Raw genomic sequence first — 12,689 nt, forward strand, 5'->3', positions numbered from 1 at the left:
AAAGGTGAGGAAGGGAATACAAGAAAGAAAGGATGAGAAGTAGAAGGATAGTAAAGAAATCCCGGGAAATGGTTATAGATCAATAAACTGAAATAAAAAGACAGAAGAGACGGAAAGGAAAAAAGATTTCAGATCTAATAAAACAACTAGAAGTGTAAACTGAGGGAACTCGTGGGGTTTAGGGTCTTGTCTATGTCCCTACAACCTGTAGTGTTTGTATTCTCATAGGATGATTACACTTTAATGCTCTATATACACCATCCTGCAACTTTAACTAAATACATAGTTTTTCTTCCTCCTGTGACTTTTATCTAGATACTATTGTATCTCGTTGTATCTTTGAGTTGTATCTAGAAGTGATCGCTGTACAGCAACTTAGAGCAACATAAAGATTCTATGTGAAGACATATAAATATACTGTATATACAGCTACTGTGACATCATGAAGTCAATACTAAGTCAACACTAAACTCTATAGAAGGGGAATAAATACCACCTACATAGGAACCTACATAGTTATCCCTTGCCGACCAGCCGGGGTAGAGCTGCATGTGCAGCTGCCGTTCCTTCCGTGCCAGCTCGTAGTATTTTGCTTGTTCCTCTCTCGATAATGCATGCCACTGTATAGGGAAGATAGGGATGAGATATTACACTATGGATTACAGGAAGAACACTGAACAGACAGTAAAAGTAATATCTATCTATCTAATATCTATCTATCTCTCCCAAGATAATCCAGCAGCACTCCAAGGGAATCCAAGCAAAGTGCTTTATTAACCCATGTTCAAAATCAGATACAATATTTCAACTGCTTCGCGCCATCTTTTTCAAGTGTGTCGCCGTTGAAACTTTGTATCTGATTTTGAACATGGGTTAATAAAGCACTTTGCTTGGATTCCCTTGGAGTGCTGCTGGATTATATTGGTTTGGATTTATCTATACAGTATGCGACTGGGACTATTCTATTGCCTGCACCCTGCAACTTTACTACACTTGGTTGTGCTGCCCCCCCCCCCCCCCACCTTTTACTTGGTTTATCTATCTATCTCATATCTATCCATCTCATATCCATCTATCTCATATCTATCCATCTCATATTTATTTATCTATCTATCTATCTATCTATCTATGTATCTATCTCATATCTATCTATCTATCTATCTCATATCTATCTATCTCATATCCATCTCATATCTATCTATCTATCTCATATCTATCTATCTCATATCTATCGATCTCATATCTATCTATCTATATCATATCTATCTATCTATCTCATATCTATCTATCTCATATCTATCTATCTCATATCTATCTATCTCATATCTATCTCATATATATCTATCTATCTATCTCATATCTATCTATCTATCTCATATCTATCTTTCTATAAGGGGACACTACAACCCCCATCACTGCTACCATTATCATAGTAAAAGGCTTCATACCCCCTGCTGAACTATTATTACCCCATAGTGAATGCACATGGGGGTCCTGGGGGCCACACTTACCCTCCGGCCCAGGATCTGGTTGATGGCGGCGCTCTCTTTTAATGTGCATTCTGCGACCACTTTTGCTCGCATTTCCTTCATATACAACATAAATGCATTAAGAGGCTTTTTTATATGAGGTTTCTTCTTTTCTTCTTCCTTTTTGGAATCCTGATGTTTTCTATATGAAAGCCAAAAAAAACAAAAACAAAAACAACGTTAAATTCCCCCAGTATAATGGCGGCACATGGCGGCACACAGGCCGTAGCGTCAAGTCTAGAGGAGGATAAAGAGGAGACTCACGAGCTATGCATGGATCCCACGTCACTCTGGGAAGATTCTTGTTTGACGGTCGGGTTCACTATGGCGGGATGAGGGATTCCAGTTGTGTGTAAACTGTGATGTGGCGGTACCATGTGTGGGGGGAATCTGGACGATAGAAAGCTGTGTAAATTGTCAGAATAAACATGAATGAAAAGGGAGGGGTGTCACATGATTATTCATTCATTATCTACATAGCAGCCTCATATACCACGGCGCAGTACACAGAACACACTAATATTTCCCATTTTGGGGAAAAAACTTAATCCAATATCACAGAACACATATTCGTACTATTACCCTTGTACTAAGAACAGTGTTTTCCACTGTTGGCCGCTCCGGGCATGCTGGGAGTTGTAGTTTTGACTCAGAGTATAATACAATACTAGGGTAACCTCTGCACTCCCTATACGTCTGCCCCTGGTAATGGTATTAATGGGGGGTCTGAATGTAACCGGGGTCTTTATATATCAACAAAGGATGTCACCGGACTGTATGCAACTGCACTGCCATTACCTTCTTAGGATGAGTGATACCAGAGAGCAATAGTCTGCATTCACCTGTCATACAGACAGTCCTGCCTTATTACCAGGAAGCAATAGTCTGCATTCACCTGTCCTACAGACAGTCCTGAACTATTACCAGGGAGCAATAGTCTGCATTCACCTGTCCTACAGCCAGTCCTGCATTATTACCAGGGAGCAATAGTCTGCATTCACCTGTCCTACAGATAGTCCTGAACTATTACCAGGGAGCAATAGTCTGCATTCACCTGTCCTACAGCCAGTCCTGCATTATTACCAGGGAGCAATAGTCTGCATTCACCTGTCCTACAGCCAGTCCTGCATTATTACCAGGGAGCAATAGTCTGCATTCACCTGTCCTACAGACAGTCCTGTATTATTACCAGGGAGCAATAGTCTGCATTCACCTGTCCTACAGACAGTCCTCCACTAATAATAATAGGGAGCAATAGTCTGCATTCCCCTGTCCTACAGCCAGTCCTGCATTATTACCAGGGAGCAATAGTCTGCATTCACCTGTCCTACAGCCAGTCCTGCATCAATAATAGGGAGCAATAGTCTGCATTCACCTGTCCTACAGCCTTTCCTGCACTGACTAAAGGGAGCAATAGTCTGCACCCACCTGTCCTACAATCAGTCCTGCACTGACTAATAAAAGGGAGTAATAGTCTGCATCCACCTTTCCTAAAACTAGTTCTGAACTGACTAATAACAGGGAGCAATAGTCTGCATTCCCCTGTCCTACAGACAGTCCTGCACTATTACCAGGGAGCAATAGTCTGCATTCACCTGTCCTACAGCCAGTCCTGCATTAATAATAGGGAGCAATAGTCTGCATTCACCTGTCCTACAGCCAGTCCTGCATTAATAATAGGGAGCAATAGTCTGCATTCACCTGTCCTACAGCCAGTCCTGCATTAATAATAGGGAGCAATAGTCTGCATTCACCTGTCCTACAGCCAGTCCTGCATTGATAATCGGGAGCAATAGTCTGCATTCACCTGTCCTACAGCCAGTCCTGCATGACTAAAGGGAGCAATAGTCTGCACCCACCTGTCCTAATATCAGTTCTGCACTGACTAATAAAAGGGAGTAATAGTCTGCATCCACCTTTCCTAAAACTAGTTCTGCACTGACTAATAACAGGGAGCAATAGTCTGCAGTCACCTATCCTACAGCCAGTCCTGCACTAATAATAGGGAGCAATAGTCTGCATTCACCTATCATACAGACCATCTTAAAGAAGTTATCTAGGATTGGAAAAATATAGCTGATTTCTTACAGAAACAGCGCCGCTCTTGTCCTCAGTTTGTGTGTGGTATTGCAGCTTAATTCCATTGTAGTAAATGGAGCAGAATTGTAATACCGCATGCAATCTGAAGACAGGGTGGCACTATTTTAAAGGGGGGGGGGGGGGGAACGGCTACTTTTTTCTAATCTTATATTACTACTTTAAAATGGCTAATAACTGGGAGCAATAGTCTGCAGTAGATTACAAACACAGGGCCCAATCATACCCCTTATGGAGCCCCTGTTACTTTTATTAAAACACAATATTCGGGAGTCTATAATACACTGGGGGGCACTGGAGCCTGACCCCCCCCCCCCCCCCCCAATTTATCATCGATGGACCCCAACAATGACTGTAATGGAAAATCTCACTGTTTATTAGTGTATGCCCGGTAATCCGTTTACAGCGCCCCCGTCTGCTCCAGGTATGGCGGATTAACATTCCTGCTTCTACGGGGGGAAACCTCCTTATAAAGGGAGATTATAACACATGTGGGGGGTGCACGGAGAACTACGGGGGCATATGGTGTAGCAGAAATAATAGTAACAATAAAGAAGTAGTTGGCATATATGTATAGGGTCAATTCCAATGTTGCTGGGAGTTGTAGTTTTGCAACAGCTGGGGGCACCCTGGTTGAAGAAAAAAAAAAAAGAACTGGGCAACGGCTGTCCATGCATGCTGGGAGTTGTAGTTTTGCAACAGCTGGAGGCACCTTGGTTGAAGAAAAAAAAAAAGAACTGGCCAAAGGCTGCCAGGGCATGCTGGGAGTTGTAGTTTTGCAACAGCTGGAGACACTCCGGTTGGGGAACACTTTCATAGGGTATCATTTGGGACATAGTTTTCTGCAGATATACTGGTTCTGTGTCAATCTTAAAGGGATATTCCAGGAAAAAACTTATATATATATATATCAACTGGCTCCAGAAAGATAAAAAGATTTGTAAATTACTTCTATTAAAAAATCTTAATCCTTTCAATAATTATCAGCTGCTGAAGTTGAGTTGTTGTTTTGTGTCTGGCAACAGTGCTCTCTGCTGACATCTCTGCTTGTCTCGGGAACTGCACAGAGTAGAAGAGGTTTGCTATGGGGATTTACTTCTAAACTGGGCGGTTCCCGAGACAGGTGTCATCAGAGAGCACTTAGACAGAAAAGAACAACTCAACTTCAGAAGCTCATAAGTACTGAAAGGATTAAGATTTTTTAATAGAAGTAATTTACAAATCTGTTTAACTTTCTGGAGCCAGTTGATATTTAAAAAAAAAAAGTTTTTCCCTAGAATACCCCTTTAATTGTTGTTTTATAAACAATCTCACTTTTTTTTATTTTATTTGTTTCAATCTCTCTCCAATTTCAATACCTCTGCTTGCTGTCCACGAATAGTAACCTGTACGGTACGGACCTAATGCCTCTCTTCCTTCCAAGTGTATTTTACAGTCTTCCCCCAGGTAATACTAACAGCCAAACTTCTCTCCTCTCTTTGTTAGTGTCTCGGTCGTTTAACAAAACCTTTGTCACTTTGATGGGTCGGGGTCTTGATGTTCAGACCCCCACAAATTATAAGAGCAAGTAGGTGTTAATTCACTGTCTCCTTGTTTAATGGAGGCCACTAATAGTACAGTGGTCTGGGTCACCCATAGGGTCCCATTGTAAGAAAGTCAGAGACATATATATATATATACTATGCTGTTCCATCCTATTCTTTTCGTGATATTGGAATATATACCAGATGTTCTTGGGTTGGGTTCACACTGGGTGTTTGTATCCATTTAACATACAAGTTTTGTAAACTTTCAAAAAGGTAAAAAAAATATATATATATCCTTTAATAGCTGCTGCTATATCCTACGCAGAATACGTTTCCCATTGACTTACATTATAAAATAAAAGGACTCTAAAATATATTCAAGAAGTACAGAACATCTTGAGGAACCCCTTGATCTACAAGCTCACTAACTGTGTGACCAGAGGACCCCCAGAAGACAATAGGGAAGAAGATGAGGACCCCCAGAAGACAATAGGGAAGAAGATGAGGACCCCCCAGAAGACAATAGGGAAGAAGATGAGGACCCCCAGAAGACAATAGGGAAGAAGATGAGGACCCCCCAGAAGACAATAGGGAAGAAGATGAGGACCCCCCAGAAGACAATAGGGAAGAAGATGAGGACCCCCAGAAGACAATAGGGAAGAAGATGAGGACCCCCCAGAAGACAATAGGGAAGAAGATGAGGACCCCCAGAAGACAATAGGGAAGAAGATGAGGACCCCAGGAGACAATAGGGAAGAAGATGAGGACCCCCAGAAGACAATAGGGAAGAAGATGAGGACCCCCAGAAGACAATAGGGAAGAAGATGAGGACCCCCAGAAGACAATAGGGAAGAAGATGAGGACCCCCCAGAAGACAATAGGGAAGAAGATGAGGACCCCCAGAAGACAATAGGGAAGAAGATGAGGACCCCCCAGAAGACAATAGGGAAGAAGATGAGGACCCCCCAGAAGACAATAGGGAAGAAGATGAGGACCCCCCAGAAGACAATAGGGAAGAAGATGAGGACCCCCAGAAGACAATAGGGAAGAAGATGAGGACCCCCCAGAAGACAATAGGGAAGAAGATGAGGACCCCCAGAAGACAATAGGGAAGAAGATGAGGACCCCCCAGAAGACAATAGGGAAGAAGATGAGGACCCCCAGAAGACAATAGGGAAGAAGATGAGGACCCCCCAGAAGACAATAGGGAAGAAGATGAGGACCCCCCAGAAGACAATAGGGAAGAAGATGAGGACCCCCCAGAAGACAATAGGGAAGAAGATGAGGACCCCCCAGAAGACAATAGGGAAGAAGATGAGGACCCCCAGAAGACAATAGGGAAGAAGATGAGGACCCCAACAAGACAATAGGGAAGAAGATGAGGACCCCAACAAGACAATAGGGAAGAAGATGAGGAACCCCCAGAAGACAATAGGGAAGAAGATGAGGACCCCCCAGAAGACAATAGGGAAGAAGATGAGGACCCCCAGAAGACAATAGGGAAGAAGATGAGGAACCCCCAGAAGACAATAGGGAAGAAGATGAGGACCCCCCAGAAGACAATAGGGAAGAACATGAGGACCCCCAGAAGACAATAGGGAAGAAGATGAGGACCCCCAGAAGACAATAGGGAAGAAGATGAGGACCCCCAACAAGACAATAGGGAAGAAGATGAGGACCCCAACAAGACAATAGGGAAGAAGATGAGGACCCCCAGAAGACAATAGGCCCCCAGAAGACAATGCAGATGATGAGGACCCCCAGAAGACAATGCAGATGATGAGGACCCCCAGAAGACAATGCAGATGATGAGGACCCCCAGAAGACAATGCAGATGATTAGGACCCACAGAAGACAATGCAGAAGATGATGAGGACCCCCAGAAGACAATGCAGAAGATGATGAGGACCCCCAGAAGACAATGCAGATGATGAGGACCCCCAGAAGACAATGCAGATGATTAGGACCCCCAGAAGACAATGCAGAAGATGATGAGGACCCCCAGAAGACAATGCAGATGATGAGGACCCCCAGAAGACAATGCAGATGATGAGGACCCCCAGAAGACAATGCAGATGATGAGGACCCTCAGAAGACAATGCAGATGATGAGGACCCCCAGAAGACAATGCAGATGATGATGAGGACCCCCAGAAGACAATGCAGATGATGATGAGGACCCCCAGAAGACAATGCAGATGATGAGGACCCCCAGAAGACAATGCAGATGATGAGGACCCCCAGAAGACAATGCAGATGATTAGGACCCCCAGAAGACAATGGAGATGATGAGGACCCCCAGAAGACAATGCAGACGATGAGGACCCTACAAGAGGCCTCTATACATCCCCCATGCCCGCCGCCTGCTGTTCCATCCAGTGTGTTCCGCACAATAGGTGCATTTGGTTAGATGGTAATAAGGAGCGCAGCATTGTTTCCTCATTCCCAAGGTGAGACGACGCCCCCCCCCCCCAAAACCACCCGAAAAAAGCTGCTCATTAAGTCGCCCGTCTCCTTTCATGGCTCGGAGCCAGAAGATAACGATGAAACGACTTATTATTAGGGACAACTAATTTTTTTGTTCCCATTGTCTCGGGGGGATCTTTTTGTGGCGGTTCGCCGGAGCGCGTGTCATCTTGTCGTCCTGATTTCATGCATAAGCAGTGGGATGCATCTCTTTATGGTGCTGCCTTCGCCTGCATTGAATTTATCATTATCTTCTTGCACTTGTAACATTTCATCTCTTCCTGCCTGGGATTCTTCTTCTCTCTCTTTTTTTCTTTTTCGCCAGCCCGTTGCGCCCACTTTATGGTTTATACATGATGTGGCTTCTCTTTGAAGCCAGCCGGTTGGAGAGATGCCCTCGTCAGGAGAAGTGCCTTTCACCAATTTAACATGCTGAGGGCCCCAAGCTCCAACATCTCAATCGAAAGGGGGTCACAGGGTGGCACCGGCGAGTGTCAGCAAGTGCTGTTTAATTGCCAATCTAGGTTTCTCCACGGTGTTTAAAGTATAATGACCCTTCACTTAATTCTGAGAATCCCTGGCCCCGGCGCTGCATTGAATGAATATCAAAGGCTACGACAGAACAGGGTGCAGCGCCCGCATTCCCATAACTGTCATCCGTCTAATGGACCTGTACTTGTGTCAGCCCATTATCACAATCATCCATTTCATTTGCTGTATACTCTTTTTAACTAGACACCTTTCATTCCGCCACATTTGGACGGAAGCCCATAAAGGAGGGGAAAAAAAAAAGGATTCCAAGGTGTCCCGCGCTAATAATAATCCTACCAGCAACCTACCACATACCTCAGCGCATTAACCCCTCAGGAGCCGGTGGAGTGACTAGAACGTCTCCTATAGAATCTGTGCATATTGTTCTATCACTACACAGGGTGTGACCGATCACGATAAAGGTCATGACCCCATAACCCCCTGCAATGGTTATCATCATTGTCCTATTATATTTTATACATTTCTGCATCTCCTGCACTTAAAGGGGTATTCCAGGAAAAAACTTTTTATATATATATATGTATGTATATATATATATATATATATATATATATATATATATATATATATCTCAACTGGCTCCAGAAAGTTAAACAGATTTGTAAATTACTTCTATTAAAAAAACTTAATCCTTTCAGTACTTATGAGCTTCTGAAGTTAAGCTTGTTCTTTTCTGTCTAAGTGCTCTCTCAGGAACCGCCCAGGGATTTGCTATGGGGATTTGCTTCTAAACTGGGCGGTTCCCGAGACACGTGTCATCAGAGAGCACTTAGACAGAAAAGACCAACCTTAAAGGGGTACTCTGATGGAAAAAAAAAATTTTTTAAGTCAACTGGTGCCAGAAAGTTAAACAGATTTGTAAATGACTTCAATTAAAAAATCTTTACCCTTCCAGTACTTTTTAGCAGCTGTATGCTACAGAGGATATTCTTTTCGTTTTGAACTTCGTTTTTGTCTTGTCCACAGTGCTCTCTGCTGACACCTGATGCCCGTATCAGGAACTGTCCAGAGCAGGAGAAAATCCCCATAGCAAACCTAATGCTACTCTGGAAAGTTCCTGACACGGACAGAGGTGTCAGCAGAGAGACAAGACAAAAAAGAAATTCAAAAAGAAAAGAATTTCCTCTGTAGCATACAGCTGCTAAAAAGTACTGGAAGGTTAAAGATTTTTTTTAGTAGAAGTAATTTAGAAATCTGTTTAACTTTCTGGCATCAGTTAATAAAAAAAAAAAAAAAAGTTTTCCACCGGAGTAAGCCTTTAACTTCAGAAGCTCATAAGTACTGAAAGGATTAAGATTTTTTAATAGAAGTAATTTACAAATCTGTTTAACTTTCTGGAGCCAGTTGATATATATAAAAAAAAAAAAGTTTTTTTCTGGATAACCCCTTTAACCTTAAAGGGGTACTCCCATGGAAAACTATTTTTTTTTTTTTTTTTTTTTATGAACTGGTGCCAGAAAGTTAAACAGATTTGTAAATCACTTCCATTAAAAAAAATCTTAATCCTTCCAGTACTTTTTAGGGGCTGTATACTAAAGAGAAATCCCAAAAAGAAATGCATTTCCTCTGATGTCATGACCACAGTGCTCTCTGCTGACCTCTGCTTTCCATTTTAAGAACTGTCCAGAGTAGGGGAAAATCCCCATAGCAAACATACGCTGCTCTGGACAGTTCCTAAAATGGACAGCAGAGGTCAGCAGAGAGCACTGTGGTCATGAGATCAGAGGAAATGCATTTCTTTTTTGGGATTTCTCTTTAGTATACAGCACCTAAAAAGTACTGGAAGGATTAAGATTTTTGAATAGAAGTAATTTACAAATCTGTTTAACTTTCTGGCACCAGTTGATAAAAAAAAAAAAAAAAAAAAAAAAAAGGTTTTCTACAGGAGTACCCCTTTAACTGAACCAACACCCCCGGGGACACTCAGCTATATGTATATTAAACAGACCCCTAAATCCTCCCTATAGCTCATATAGATGACTGTCATAACCCATATCCAGAATTCAGATGTTGGCCCTAGTGTTTATACCAGTGGTCTTCAACCTGGGGACCACCAGATGTTGCAAAACTACAAATCCCAGCATGCCCGGACAGCCAACGGCTGTCCGGGCATGCTGGGAGTTGTAGTTTTGCAACATCTGGAGGTCCGCAGGTTGGAGACCACTGGTTTATATATCTTACACTTGTGCACATGTGCAAAATATATGACACTAGTAAATGTGCAATGTATATATTTGTGCACCTGTTATACTAGTGTTATATATATTGTACATATGTTACTAGTGTTATATATATTGTACATATGTTACTAGTGTTATATATATTGTACATATATTACTAGTGTTATATATATTGTACATATGTTACTAGTGTTATATATATTGTACATATATTACTAGTGTTATATATATTGTACATATATTACTAGTGTTATATATATTGTACATATGTTACTAGTGTTATATATATTGTACATATGTTACTAGTGTTATATATATATTGTACATATGTTACTAGTGTTATATATATTGCACATGTTACTAGTGTTATATATATTGTACATATATTACTAGTGTTATATATATTGTACATATGTTACTAGTGTTATATATATTGTACATATGTTACTAGTGTTATATATATATTGTACATATGTTACTAGTGTTATATATATTGTACATATGTTACTAGTGTTATATATATTGTACATATGTTACTAGTGTTATATATATTGTACATATGTTACTAGTGTTATATATATTGTACATATGTTACTAGTGTTATATATATTGTACATATGTTACTAGTGTTATATATATTGTACATATGTTACTAGTGTTATATATATTGTACATATATTACTAGTGTTATATATATTGTACATATGTTACTAGTGTTATATATATTGTGCATATGTTACTAGTGTTATATATATTGTACATATGTTACTAGTGTTATATATATTGTACATATGTTACTAGTGTTATATATATTGTACATATATTACTAGTGTTATATATATTGTACATATGTTACTAGTGTTATATATATTGTGCATATGTTACTAGTGTTATATATATTGTACATATGTTACTAGTGTTATATATATTGTACATATGTTACTAGTGTTATATATATTGTACATATGTTACTAGTGTTATATATATTGTACATATGTTACTAGTGTTATATATTGTACATATGTTACTAGTGTTATATATATTGTACATATGTTACTAGTGTTATATATATTGTACATATGTTACTAGTGTTATATATATTGTACATATGTTACTAGTGTTATATATATTGTACATATGTTACTAGTGTTATATATATTGTACATATGTTACTAGTGTTATATATATATTGTACATATGTTACTAGTGTTATATATATATTGTACATATGTTACTAGTGTTATATATATATTGTACATATGTTACTAGTGTTATATATATTGTACATATGTTACTAGTGTTATATATATTGTACATATGTTACTAGTGTTATATATATTGTACATATGTTACTAGTGTTATATATATTGTACATATGTTACTAGTGTTATATATATTGTACATATGTTACTAGTGTTATATATATTGTACATATGTTACTAGTGTTATATATATTGTACATATGTTACTAGTGTTATATATATTGTACATATGTTACTAGTGTTATATATATTGTACATATGTTACTAGTGTTATATATATTGTGCATATGTTACTAGTGTTATATATATTGTGCATATGTTACTAGTGTTATATATATTGTACATATGTTACTAGTGTTATATATATTGTACATATGTTACTAGTGTTATATATATTGTACATATGTTACTAGTGTTATATATATTGTACATATGTTACTAGTGTTATATATATTGTACATATGTTACTAGTGTTATATATATTGTACATGTTACTAGTGTTATATATATTGTACATATGTTACTAGTGTTATATATATTGTACATATGTTACTAGTGTTATATATATTGTACATATGTTACTAGTGTTATATATATTGTACATATGTTACTAGTGTTATATATATTGTGCATATGTTACTAGTGTTATATATATTGTGCATATGTTACTAGTGTTATATATATTGTACATATGTTACTAGTGTTATATATATTGTACATATGTTACTAGTGTTATATATATTGTGCATATGTTACTAGTGTTATATATATTGTGCATATGTTACTAGTGTTATATATATTGTACATATGTTACTAGTGTTATATATATTGTACATATGTTACTAGTGTTATATATATTGTACATATGTTACTAGTGTTATATATATTGTACATATGTTTCTAGTGTTATATATATTGTACATATGTTACTAGTGTTATATATATTGTGCATATGTTACTAGTGTTATATATATTGTACATATGTTACTAGTGTTATATATATTGTACATATGTTACTAGTGTTATATATATTGTACATATGTTACTAGTGTTATATATATTGTACATATGTTACTAG

At 38.9% G+C, this 12,689-nt stretch overlaps 1 protein-coding gene across 20 annotated transcripts in view; it reads right to left on the minus strand.

Annotated features, from left to right (window-relative positions):
- TCF7L2 (transcription factor 7 like 2) overlaps positions 1 to 12,689 on the minus strand; it is a 304,484-nt gene that overhangs the window by 18,807 nt on the left and 272,988 nt on the right. For 11 of the 20 annotated variants that reach the window (XM_056530839.1, XM_056530842.1, XM_056530838.1 and 8 more), the window contains 3 exons: positions 1,794 to 1,919; positions 1,512 to 1,671; positions 513 to 620 (listed from right to left, as the gene is read on the minus strand). In XM_056530839.1, the coding sequence (XP_056386814.1) occupies positions 513 to 620; positions 1,512 to 1,671; positions 1,794 to 1,919 (394 nt within the window). Of the gene's footprint in view, positions 1 to 500; positions 621 to 1,511; positions 1,672 to 1,793; positions 1,935 to 12,689 lie in introns of all 20 variants that reach the window. The other 9 variants (XM_056530841.1, XM_056530836.1, XM_056530845.1 and 6 more) reach the window with 3 other exon arrangements.

The sequence above is a fragment of the Hyla sarda genome, chromosome 7, assembly GCF_029499605.1.
Source record: "Hyla sarda isolate aHylSar1 chromosome 7, aHylSar1.hap1, whole genome shotgun sequence".
NCBI lineage: Eukaryota > Metazoa > Chordata > Amphibia > Anura > Hylidae > Hyla > Hyla sarda.